The sequence below is a fragment of the Kogia breviceps genome, chromosome 8, assembly GCF_026419965.1.
Source record: "Kogia breviceps isolate mKogBre1 chromosome 8, mKogBre1 haplotype 1, whole genome shotgun sequence".
NCBI lineage: Eukaryota > Metazoa > Chordata > Mammalia > Artiodactyla > Physeteridae > Kogia > Kogia breviceps.
Genome location: NC_081317.1, coordinates 115,982,218 through 115,994,855, shown reverse-complemented (window position 1 = coordinate 115,994,855; position 12,638 = coordinate 115,982,218). Strand labels below are relative to the sequence as shown.

Genomic DNA, 12,638 nt, shown 5'->3' with positions numbered 1-12,638 from the left:
GAGGGGTGGGATAGGGAGGTTGGGAGGGTGGGAGACACAAGAGGGAAGAGATATGGGAACACGTGTATATGTATAACTGATTCACTTTGTTGTAAAGCAGAAACTAACACACCATTGTAAAGCAATTATACTCCAGTAAAGATGTTAAAACAAAAATGGGCACAAGAAGACCTGGATGTACATTTTTCCAGAGAAGACATACAGATGGCTACAAAGCACATGAAAAGATGCTCAACATCGTTAATCATCAGGTTAATGCCAATCATTAACCATTAATCATCAATGCAAATCAAAACCACAATGAGATATCACGTCACACTTATCAAAATAGCAATCACCAAATGGACAACAAATAACAAATGCTGGTGTGGATGTAGAGAAAAGGGAACACTTGTAAACTGTTGGTGGGAATGTAAATTGGTGAAGCATTATGGAAGATAGTATGGAGGTTCCTCAAAAAATGAAAAATAGAACTACCATATGACCCAGCAATTCCACTTGTGGGTCTATGTCCAAAGAAAATGAAAACACTAATTAAAAAAGATACATGCACCCCAGTGTTCATTTCAGCATTATTTATAATTGCCAAGATATGGAAACAACCTAAGTGCCCATCAGCAGATGAATGGATAAAGAATATGTGATATATATATATATAGTGTTGTAGTACACAAAGTTATAAAATGAATGAAATAATGCCATTTGTGAAAACATGGATGGACGTGGAGGGTATTATGCTCACTGAAATAAGTCAGAGAAAGACAAATATGCACTTATAAGCAGAATCTAAAAAAATAAAATGAATAAGTACAACAAAAAGAAAGAGACTCACACATAATAGAGACAAACTGGTGCTTACCAGTGGGAAGAGGGAAGGGGGAAGGGCACGATAGGGGTAGAGGATTAAGAGGTACAAACTATTATGTATAAAATAAAGAAGATACAATGACATATTGTACAGCACAGGGAATATAACCAATTTTTTTTTGCGGTACACGGGCCTCTCACTGTTGTGGCCTCTCCCGTTGTGGAGCACAGGCTCCGGACGTGCAGGCTCAGCGGCCATGGCTCACGGGCCCAGCCGCTCCGCGGCATGTGGGATCTTCCCGGACCGGGGCACAAACCTGCATCCCCTGCATCGGCAGGTGGACTCCCAACCACTGCGCCACCAGGGAAGCCCTGACCAATTTTTTATAATAATTTTAAGTGGAGTCTAATTGTTAAAAATATTGAATCACTATATTGTACAACTGAAACAAATGTAATATTATAAAGCATTATACTTTCATAAAAAATAATTTCATAGGCAAACTACTAGATATATACAAGCTGTGCAAGAAAATATTTCACAAATGGTCATAAAATCTGGGTGGTAAAATTATGGGCTATTAAAAAAAATTTCATTATGCTTTAATGAAGAATAATGTTACCATGAGTATGCTTTACTTTCATAATCAGGAAAAAAATCCTTTTATTTTAATACTAATGGCTTATGGTTACCAGTGGGTAAGGGGAGGAGGGTTAAATTGGGAGTTTGGGATTGACATATACAGCTACTATATATAAAACAGATAACTAATAAGGCCCTACTGTGTAGCACAGGGAACTCTACTCAATACTCTGTAATGACCTATATGGGCAAAGAATCTAAAAAAGAGTGGAGATATAACTGATTCACTTTGCTGTACACCTGAAACTAACACAACATTGTAAATCAACTATACTCCAATAAAAATTTTTTAAAAATAAAAAATATTACCGGCTAATACTTATCCAGCATTTACTATGTGCCAGGTATTAGCTTAAGTACTTTATCCATATTTATTGCTTTCATCATCATAGCAACCCTAAGAGGGAGAGGTTCTTATTATCTGCATTTTACCCAATGCCACATATCAGGGCAGGGCTGGAGCTGGTATTCACACCCAAGGATGTGGCTCCAGAGAGTGTGCTCTTAGCCACTAAGCTAATCAGTAGCTGAGCTGAGTGATTATTTCCCCTAGTTTAGACCAGGAGACTAATTCTGTAACCCAAAATCTATTATGTTCTTAGTAAGGGGATAATGTATCTGATAGACAAACATTATGCCTTGGGTTGGTGGGCAACGATAGATATCTCTCGCCATTTTATTAAGATATTACGTTAAAGAAAAACTATAGCTTTTCTTCCTGTTTTACCTCTTTCTTAAAGGCTTTCTCTTCAATCAGTTTTCTTACATCATGAAGGCCTTTAATTTTAACCCATAAAAACATTCCAGCAGTAGGAACATGCCATTCTGCCAAACCTACAAACAAAAGAAAAGAAGAAATATTTCCCGAGACCATTTTTGACGATGTCAGCTATATCGCTGAAATGACAAATTACAGTAACTGTAAACTAGTATTTCCAAAAAAGTTCCTTCAAGGATAGCATTTTTTAAAATATAGTTTTATGAATCTTGAAAATTGATGCTCTGAGTTTTATTTTAAAAAGTAAGGGGAGGGTTTGAAAGGGGGAGAGGCGACTCGTGTGTTTATTTATCATTTTAGTGGGTCTCAGGGCAGTGCGGGAAATCCAGTGCCATGCCCACCTCCCTTTCTTAGAACTGCCCCTAAGCCAAACACGGCTCTTTCAGTTTGAGGAGCGGATTCCTCAGCTCTTTCAAGAGCCTTCTAGTGTTTCAATAGATCCTATAATTTATGTAACTGTTCATAAGTCTAATGAATTGAAGTTTTTATCAGAATGTAATTAATTATGAAAGGAGTACATAAAATTAAGAAATTCTGGTCATTTGTAGCCTTTATGCTTCATTGAATATAAGGATAGAGAAACCAAGAAGGAAGAATAATTATTTTGACTTTGATTATTACCCTTAAAAAAAAAAAACTTGATGTTGATTAAAGCCTTTTTTTTCAACTTCACTATAGGAAGTGGTAGAATAGTACTCTTATCAAAAAGATAAGATATTTTTACCAGGACTACATAGGGAACAAGATATGAGGGAAATAAGAAGTGACTACTTTGTATTTACTATTATTCTCGCCAAAGGCATTTTTAGTGGTGTAATTAAAGCCGGGTAATTCATTTTACTTTCTTCCTTAATAGAAAATAAAATCTAAAGCATTCTGAAATCAAATTAGCAATAGGAAATATTAGATAAATGAGGTTAATGTTTAAAAGGCAAATTGTCTGTAATGAGAAACCTGCCTTAGATTGTACTATTTTGTCTCTCTAGAGTCAGAAAAGGAGGATGTTGTTGATTTCACAATTCCTCTTCTATCTGGAGCAAAATTTTGAAAACCTTTTGAGTACAGATGTCATTTAACTTTTAAGTAGGTTATTGCTGGTTGATTGATAGACTAATTGGTCTTTTTTCTTCAAAGCACAGTTACTTTGCAGCAGTCAGGTATGGTAGAAATGCGTAGAATTGTGCCAGGGTTTGTGCTGTTACTTCTGAGATCATTCATAGGGTAACATTTTCTTGACAAGAATACTCCTGGACCCTGTTTCCTTCCCCAGGGCTATTAACAATACTCTGTGGTGTGTATCACTCACTCATATAAGGGCTACTGTTCACCAGGACAGGATGTAAGTTCCACTCACCACTTAACCACTTGTCTGCAGCTGCCAATAATGCATCCCTCTGCTTCCTATAGAAATCAGTAACCCTAGAAGAAGAAAAAAATGAAAAGGATGGGTTTAGTACATTGATTGCAGAAATTAAAAGGCTCTGAAGTCCAGTCTCTAAGAATCTATTTTCTATCTTGATGAAAACGTTGAATCCTTGATGAGGGAACAGAGCATATTTATTTGACCTGTCTGATGGTAAACATTTTTACCATTGTGGTCTTTCCATTATTTTGGAATAATTCAAAAATGAAAATTAATAGTGAAGTCCATTTCTATGTGAAGTATGGAACCTAAAATACAGTACCTCTCTACATGAGCCAGGAAGCCCTCTTCTCCCCATTGGTACAGAAGCTGTGATACCAGGAGCTAAAAGGGATGATACAGTTATAAGGTTCATCGTCTAAAATGTGTTTTTTGCCAAACATGACAGCAAATCACTCTTGATTATGTGCGAACGACCCTAGGAAGATGCAACAACCTGTACGAAGCCTTATAGGGTCAGCGACTTATAACAACGTTGATTAATATCAATGACAACGATAATAGTAAAAATAACAAACATTTATACGGTCCTTGCTGTGTGCTGGAAACTGCTGTACCACATGAATATATTTCAGCTAAGTTGATCTTTGTAATACCCTTATTAGGCAGGTCATTATTTCCATTCTACTGATAAAGAAAATGAGGCACAAGGTGAAATTAACTTTCCTGCAGTCACTGCTCATCACAGAGCCTGGACTTAGGTCAGACCGTCCAGGCCCAGATCCACCCACTAACTGTCACCCTAGATGGTCTCTCTAAATATAAAACACATACAGTCCTATATATGAAGTTATATAATATATTTAGAGATTTTTGTATCCAGAATGAAAGTTCTAAATGGATAGTGAAGTTTGGTTGATAACAGATACAGAAAATATAGAGAAAGCCCCCAACTTGATAAAACATGGGATATCTGCACTTTGTGGAATGTATAATGTCAAAGAAATGTCCATTCTACATAAACTACCCCTTTGGCGTTCTTAGGTAGCAGTTCTGTCCTTAAGGTCTGATTCTCAAGGTTGCCTTGGGGATGGGTCCAATAATTTCTCAAAGCTCGTAAAGAAATTTATACATTCTCCAAAAAACTGTATTTTAGCTAAAATACATTCCAGCTGGTGTCTGTAGGGAGGTTAGCACATGGGCAGTGAAGGCAGACATCAGGCCACCACACAGGTTTGAACCCTTGCGCTCAGATTCCAGGACAACGAAGCTAACAGTGCGTTACTTCACCAAACCTCTTCCGCCCTATTGAGTCCAACACAGTTTTTATGGGATCCTGGGCTAGATGCCAGGACTCAGATGAACAAGATCTCTCACGCTCAAGGAGCTTGATCTACACTGTGAAACAGCACCAGGTCCGTTCAAATCACTTTTGCCTTGTAGAGCAAACATCTGCTGTGCGTGGTCTCCTAATTGAGTCCATGCGGAACTAGAGTTGCAATCAGTGATTTCTCTTGCTGCCACCTACACGGAGTCATATTTGCCAACATCTATTTTATTTTACGATCTGATTCAAAAAATTCCTACCTGGGAGAAAGTGCTGGGGTGCATTGTTGAAACTTCTGTGTGTAAAACAATTCTCTCGATCAAGGGCTTTGGGCCAGTTAAAAACCCTATTCGCAACCTGCACAAAGAGAGAAAAGCACAGTACCAACCCTGCATTAACAAGTAATACCATGTTAGTGATTTCATGGGGAAGAATTTTGTGACCTGGAGACAAACACACTTAGACCGTTAACACATAATAAAACTACTCATTTAAAATACACATTTAAACTTCACTGTACACTTAAAATAGACCCTGTATTTCTAAATGTGCTCTTTTCGTAAATGTAACCAAACACCTGACCAGTCCCCATTAAGCTATAGCTTAGTGGCCAAGTATCTTTGACCACAGGGGACAGACTGGGAGAAGAGCCTGGTATTAACGGTCAGTCAGATGGGGACACAAGCACGTTCAATGAGAAGAACTGTTTGCACTAGAAGATGCTGAGGCGCTGCCTCTGTCACCTGTAGATGCAGCCTGAAGGCACAGCCAGGGCCTTACCCAGAGGACAGGACTTTGGAAAAAGAGTCAGCTCGGATGACACGCCCGTCGACGTCCATGGAGAGGAAGGTCGGTGCCCAGGGCTTGCAATGGAAGAAAAACACTGTTGGTTTGGGAAGTCTGTCAACAGAGGCCGTATGCCTACTGTGTGCAGAGAGTGGGGAGGAACGGATTTGGAGAAGAGCAGGACAAACATCCTTTTTCTCGTCTTCATCTCAGCCCTTCGAAATGGAGTGAGAAGCAGAGACGCGTGCTCTTCTAGTCGTACCTGCCGATCTTCACGGCGTTTCTGTCAAACACACACACACACACACGCACACACACACGCGCGCACACACGCACGCACACGCGCGCGCACGCACACGCACGCGCACACACACACGCACACGCACGCACACACGCACGCACACGCACGCACACGCACACACACACACGCACACACGCACGCACACACGTCCTCTCACTTGCTCACGATGCCACTGCCGCGGGGTTAGAGAAACCTCACGCAGGACCTCCTTGTCCCGAGGCTTGAGGTCCAGGATGAACAGATTTCGAGGAAGGATTCAAGAAAAACTAGTTTGGAAGAGACCAAAACGCAGAGGGCCATCAGCACTCAGGGCTGTTTGGGAGGAGAATGCTGACGCTTAGACCCACTAGAAACCCAGAGAAGGTGCAAGTGAAGATGAGCGGCGAGGTCAGGATGCGATGCGGAAACTTCCGTGTTTACTTCCAGAGTCAGCGCCAGCAAGAAAGGGGGCCACGGTCCTGTTGAAGGGGGGTGGCGGGCGGCCGTGGTATTCAGGCAAACTAGATAGAAAGCCAAGGGTTGTGTTTCTTCTCCGTAGGTATAAAGTGGGGACCGAGTGCACGTGTCTGTTCTGTGCAGCCCTGAGAGCAAACACCGTGTTGGATTTTGAGGAATTGGGCATTAGGGGTCCGTACCACTCCTGCTGTCTCCTAGGAAACCATGCTCGTGGGGTACATATACAGCGGGAAAGGATCTAAAAGCCCATGATTCTGCAGCAAAGTCCCCGAGCCTAAGCGACAGGGACGGCAAGCAGGCAGCAGGATGCTAGGAGCGCCCCTCCTCTGCTCCCCTCCCCCTCCCTGACTGAGCGCGGCCCTCCCTCTCCTTCCGCCTGGGCGTCAGCCACCCCCGAGAGACTGAGCTTGACACCCGAGGAGACACCCACTCCATAACCCTGGCACGATGTCTAAGGAGCCACGACCCGGATCTGGAGTCCAGACGACCCTCACCCTTGACCCACTCGACCCTCCACGTGCCTGGCACAGAGAGCCAGCCACTGTTCTAAAGGTAAGGAATTTCTGGAAAGAGCAGGAATAGCAGAGATGAAAATCCTCAGCAGCCCGGCTAAACTCGCATCAGCACAGTAACCTACAGCCACTTACCTACTGGTTGTGGGCTGAGCGGACACTGTACTTACCTTGTTGAACTGCATAAAATAGTAAGGATCGTCTTCTATGATGAGGAAGTCGTATTTTCTTGCGAGCTAAAAAAAGGTTAAAGGAGCATATTTATTTCTTCAGAGCGCTCGAAGATGAAAATCACTTGGAATCGCAGTTCTTTGTACTCGTTTCTGTGTAGCTTAATATGTGATTTTAGAATAGTGTTTATAGTGAAAATCGTAGGCATCATGTTCAGCTACCTAGAGGAGACTTTACAGAAGGAGCCTGCCTTCTATTTTAAAGGAATTTCTTTGTAACCTGAAATGACAAGAAGTAGGAAAGCGAAGGGACAGGTTGAAAATACAAACATAAAATAATGAAAATCAAACTTGGGGCCAATTATTAAATAACCTCATAGAGTTTAACATCACACCAAGAATAACATTTCTTTCAATGAAAATATCAGTTAAAGGGAAAGAAAAAATCTCATAGTCAACAAGAGTGTAATAGTTTCTTGAATTTAAATTCATGGCGACCCTGGCACAGATGACTTCCTTTTATTAAAAATCATCTTCCTTGAGAGCAAGGGGTAATGTGAAGGAAGTTGCAGAGCACTCTTCTATAGGGTCAGAACGCAACAAGAACACAGCCACATAGCACATTCTTTGAAAATACCTCATAAATTTCCTTTTTGCGGTTAGTTGTTAATGAGTTCCCGGCGGGGTTGTTGCCATTTGGGACAGTATAAAGAAATTTGGGGGTGTTTTTCTCGGGGTTCTTTGAGTCTTCTGGTTTCCATTTGGAAAGTATTTCTCTGAGGGAGTCTGGAATAATCCCGTGCTCATCACTGGAAACATTAATCATGTTGCAGCCCAGGGGTTGCAGCTGTCCAGTAACAAAGAGAAAAAAAGCTCAAGACTCATACCTGATACAAAATATCAGTGTCACCGGTTCTTACACTAAGGAGAATGTTACCATTTATACCCTTAAACACAAACCTGCACTCAGCTCTATGCCCACAGTGCATTCATTATCTTTATAATTATGGTTAGAACTGGTTCATACAATAGGTGTTTATTAAGGAATGTTTTTTGACAAAGTAAATTAATCTTATAAAGCATCTATGGTGCTAATACATAAAATAGTTATAAGCAGAGGTGATCTTCAAAATATTGGACAAGTAGTGTAGCATGGGCACATCAGATACAGAGCAGGTTGGAATGGGGTCCTGGAGGCCCCCTACCATGCCAGCATTGGCTCTGTGCTATGGTGTGTTCAGGTTGGTCTTAGGAGAGGGACCAGGGGAGCCAGGGTGGTGCTGGGGCACCAAGGAGCATCAGGGCAGTGGTTCACCAAGGCATGTGGATACTATACTGTACTGATTGCAAAGGCTGAAGTCACAAGTAGTGGCCTTGCTTATAGACATTGTTTTATGAACGTTTTGTGTCTTTATGTTTTATGTTTGTGGAGGAACATAAAGAAAAAAATCTTAATAAGTAACAAGCAAAGGAAATCATCAATGAATGGAAAGACAACCTACAGAGTGGGAGAAGCTATTTGCAAACAATGGAACTGACAGGGGATTAATTTCCAAAATATATAGACAGCTCATACAGCTCAATATCAAAAACACAAACAACCTAGTCTAAAATTGGGCAGAAGATCTAAATAGACATTTCTCCAAAGAAGACATGTGGATGGCCAACAAGCACATGAAAAGATGCTCAATGTTACTAATTATTAGAGAAATGCAAATCAAAACTGCAATGATGTACCACCTCACACCAGTCAGAATGGACATCATCAAAAATTCTACAAATAATAAATGCTGGAGAGGGTGTGGAGAAAAGGGGACTCTCCTACCCTGTTGGTGGGAATGTAAATTGGTGCAGCCACTATGGAGAACAGTATGGAGGTTCCTTAAAAAACTAAAAACAGAATTACCTTATGATCCAGCAATCCCCTTCCTGGTCATATATCTGAAGAAAACCATACTTCTAAAAGACACATGCACCCCAATGTTCATTGCAGCATTATTTACAATAGCCAGGACATGGAAGCAACCTAAGTGTCCATTGACAGGTGAATGGATAAAGATGTGGTATGTATATGTATGTATGTACATACATATATATATACACACACACACATATACACAATGGCATATTACTCAGCCTTAAAAAGATTGAAATAATGCCATTTTCTGCAACATGGATGGATCTAGAGATTATCATAGTAAGTGAAGTAAGTCAGATGGAGAAATACAAATATCATAATATTGCCTATATATGGAATCTAATAAAATGATACAAATGAACCTATTTACAAAACAAATAGACACACACAGACATGGAAAACAAACTTCTGGCTACAAAGGGAAAGAGTAGTGGAGGGATAAATTAGGAGTTAGGGATTAACATATATACACTACTATATATAAAATAGATAACCAACAAGAACCTATTGTGTAGCACAGGGAACTCTACTCAATATCTTGTAATAACCTATAATGGAAAACAATCTGAAAGTTATACATATATATGTATAACTGAATCACTTTGGTGTACATCTGAAACTAACACAACATTGTAAATCAAGTACAATATATTCAATAAAAAATTTTTAAAAATAGCAATAACTGAGTGAGGTTCTCAGAAAAAATATTTTCAAAGGATAAGCAAACACTTTTGTTAGCAGTCAAATGTAGAATTATGCACTGAGAATAATCCAGACCCCACTTATGGTATATTTAAAAGGTCTTAGACTTAGAAATCAAATAAACATGAATAAAAGAAGTCAATATTGGACCATGAGATAAACACACATGGACTGTCAGCATATTCCCTCACAGCCTGGCATTGGTCTCTGGGTATGTGAAAACATGTGTGCATGTGTGCTGTTTACATAGACAAAAATTTAATATTTATAGGCATTGTGTAATCTTATGACTTAGGAGTTTAGGAAAATAATTTACAATTAGTATCATCACTAAGAAAAGGTAATTATTTTAGTTTTTAAAATTATGGCAAAATATGTAAATAACAAAAATTTGCCATTTTAAAATGTGCGACTCAGTGGCATTAATTACATTCACAATGTATGCATCCATCATCACTATTAATTCCCAAAATCTTTTCATCACACCAAACAGACCCTCTGTATCATTAAGCAATAACTCCCCACTTCCCCCTCCCTCAGCCCCTGGTAACCACTAAGCAACTTTCTGTCTCTCTGAGTTTGCCTATTTCAGATATTTTGTACAAGTGGAATCATACAGTATGTGTCCTTTTGGGTCTGGCTTCTTTCACTTGGCATAGTGCTTTCAAGGTTTATCCATGTTGTAGCAGGTATCAGAACTTCCTTTTTCTGGCTGAATAATATTCCATTGTGTGGATGGACCACATTTTATTCATGCATTGATGTACACTTGGGTTGCTCCATGTTTTGGCTATTGTGAATAATGCTGCTATGAACGTTCATGTTTCTGTTTGAGCCCCAGTTTTCAAGTCTTTTTGGGTACATACTAGGAGTGGAATTTGTGTGTCCATGGTAATTCTATGTTTAATTTTTTCAGGCACTGATAAACTGTTTTCCACAGGGGCTGCACCATTTTACATTTCCAGCAGCAATGTACTGCGGTTCCAATTTCTCTACATATTCACCATTACTTGCTATATTCCATTAAAAAAATAATAGCCATCCTAGTAGGTGTGAAGTAGTATCTCACTATGGTTTTGACTTTCATTTCTCTAATGACTAGTGATGTTGAGCATCTTTTCATGTCCTTATTGGCCATTTATATATCTTCTTTGGAGAAATGTCTATTCAAGTCCTTTGTCTATTTTTAAATTAATTTCTTTGTCTTTTTTTTTTTAGTTGTAGGAAGTCTTTATATACTCTGGATATAGAACCTTTACCATATATATGATTTGCATGTATTTTCTCCCACTCGGTAGGCTGTTTTTTCACTTTCTTCATAATGTCCTTTGATGCTCAAAAGATTTTAATTTTTGATGAAGTCCAATTTATCTATATTTTTGTTGTTGCTTGTATTTTTGTTGTTATATCTAAGAATAGTGCCAAATCCAAGGTCAAGAAGATTTGCCCTTATGTTTTCTTCTAAGAGTTTATAGTTTTAGCTCTTATATTTAAATGTTTGATCCATTTTGAGTTAAATTTTTATATGGCATGAGGTGAGCGTCCAATTTCTTTCTTTTGCACATGGAAATACAGTTATCCCAGCACAACTTGTTGAAGAGACTTTTTTTTTTTTTCCTGTTGAATGGTTTTGGTACCCTTGTCAAAATCAGTTGGTCACAGCTGTATGGTTTACTTCTGAACTGTCAATTCTATTCCATTGGGATATGTATCTATCCTTAATGCCAGTACCAGCCGGTTTTGATTACTGCAGATTAAGGCAGTTGGTTTTGAAATTGGGAACTGAGAATCTTCTAACTTTGCACTTTTTCAAGATTGGTTTGCCTATTTGGACCCTTTCCAATCCCAAATGAATTTGAGGATTGGCTTTTCTATTTCTGCAAAAAAGGCCATTGGAATTTTGATAGGGATTTCATGGAATCTGTAAATTGCTGTGGTAGTATTGACACCTGAACAGTATTAAGTCTTCCATCCCAGGAGAAGGTGATGCCTTTCAGTTTATTGGCATCTTCTTTAATTTCTTTCAGCAATGTTTTTTAGTTTTTAATGTGAAAGTCTTTCACCCATTTTGTTAGATTTATTCCCAGATATTTTATTCTTTTGGATGCTATTACAAATGGAATTTTCTTAATTTCCTTTTCAGATTGTTCATTAGAAAAGCAATTTTTATAATATATTTTTACCCCGACTTGGGAGTGTTGAGGAAATATGCCTTTCATCAAGACTAGCTAACTGCTATCTATATATATTCATTTTTCACAAAGATAATATTAAATTAAAAAAATATATAATCCATGAAGTTAGATTCAGTAGAGCATAAGGGTCATCTCATTAAATCCCCTACTCTAAGCTAGAATTGCTTTGCTAGCATTCATGTCAGGTGGCCATTGAGAGTTACTCTGAGCCCCTGCAGTGATGGGCAGTGCTTTACTCCTCAGAGAGCAGGTAAGGCTGATGGTTAGACAGTTGTTACCTTGAGTTGAAACTGTTTCCCTGTAGTTTCCACCCTTGGGTTCCAGCTCTATGAACCTGAGGACATGCACAGAGAAATCTAACTCCTCCGTCACATGGCTGGCTTTAATGTACTTGAGGACAACTCCCATGCCCCCGTGGAGTCTTCTCTTTCTTCAGAAAAGAGCACAGTTCAACCTATGGGATTATTTACGTTTCTTTGTTCACTCTGGGCGCTTTTCCCCGACTGCGCTCTAGTCTGTATTCACATCGACCCGAAAGTATGGCATCCCCGACAGTGGTGTCTTCTGAGCAGGGCACAGCAGAGCAGGTGATCCGGTTCCTCGTTCTGGATATTAGAGTCCCATTAATTAACACTGGAGAGGAGGGCTTCCCTGGTGGCGCGGTGGTTGCGAGTCCGCCT

At 39.5% G+C, this 12,638-nt stretch overlaps 1 protein-coding gene and 1 long non-coding RNA gene across 2 annotated transcripts in view; one reads left to right on the top strand and one right to left on the bottom strand.

Annotated features, from left to right (window-relative positions):
• Nucleotides 1–12,638, top strand: part of LOC136794630 (uncharacterized) — a 282,171-nt gene that overhangs the window by 12,256 nt on the left and 257,277 nt on the right. The window lies entirely within an intron of this gene.
• The window catches only part of LOC131761128 (kynurenine/alpha-aminoadipate aminotransferase, mitochondrial-like), a 30,512-nt gene that overhangs the window by 11,609 nt on the left and 6,265 nt on the right, over nt 1–12,638 (bottom strand). Inside the window, exons 5-11 of the mRNA XM_059071533.2 lie at nt 7,781–7,990; nt 7,144–7,209; nt 5,699–5,781; nt 5,179–5,275; nt 3,914–3,975; nt 3,583–3,647; nt 2,178–2,284 (exon numbers count right to left, since the gene is read on the bottom strand). Of these exons, the coding sequence (XP_058927516.1) occupies nt 2,178–2,284; nt 3,583–3,647; nt 3,914–3,975; nt 5,179–5,275; nt 5,699–5,781; nt 7,144–7,209; nt 7,781–7,990 (690 nt within the window). The remainder of the gene's footprint in view (nt 1–2,177; nt 2,285–3,582; nt 3,648–3,913; nt 3,976–5,178; nt 5,276–5,698; nt 5,782–7,143; nt 7,210–7,780; nt 7,991–12,638) is intronic.